This window comes from Buceros rhinoceros, unplaced genomic scaffold, assembly GCF_000710305.1.
Source record: "Buceros rhinoceros silvestris isolate BGI_N320 unplaced genomic scaffold, ASM71030v1 scaffold17992, whole genome shotgun sequence".
Lineage (NCBI taxonomy): Eukaryota > Metazoa > Chordata > Aves > Bucerotiformes > Bucerotidae > Buceros > Buceros rhinoceros.
Window position 1 is genome coordinate 27,701 of NW_010398484.1, and position 275 is coordinate 27,975.

General features: G+C 65.5%; 1 protein-coding gene across 1 annotated transcript in view; it reads right to left on the reverse strand.

The window, feature by feature from the left end:
- The window catches only part of LOC104489015 (dynein heavy chain 17, axonemal-like), a gene marked incomplete at both ends in the record, with an annotated part of 30,584 nt that overhangs the window by 27,118 nt on the left and 3,191 nt on the right, over positions 1 to 275 (reverse strand). The window contains 1 exon segment of the mRNA XM_010131128.1: positions 120 to 232. Coding sequence (XP_010129430.1) covers positions 120 to 232 — 113 coding nt within the window.

Consider the following 275-nt stretch of genomic DNA (forward strand, 5'->3'; position numbering starts at 1 on the left):
TTGGTATGTGTGTGGGGCCCTAACGGCAGCCACTGGGCAGGGGCTGTGGACCTCCTGAAACACTCTTGAGGGTCTCTGACCTTGGGTGGCCGAGGCGGGGTGGGGGGGAGTGTTTGTACCTTCATGGTGCCAAAACAAGGAGTGCTCGGCACTGGCCAGCCGCTCGTCCACGGCCTCCAGCTCCCCTGTCACCAGCCGCAGCTCCACCGGCAGCAGCCTATGCTTCACCCGGGGACCGATGCATCGCCGGTGAGTGACCCCCGCTCTGGCCACTC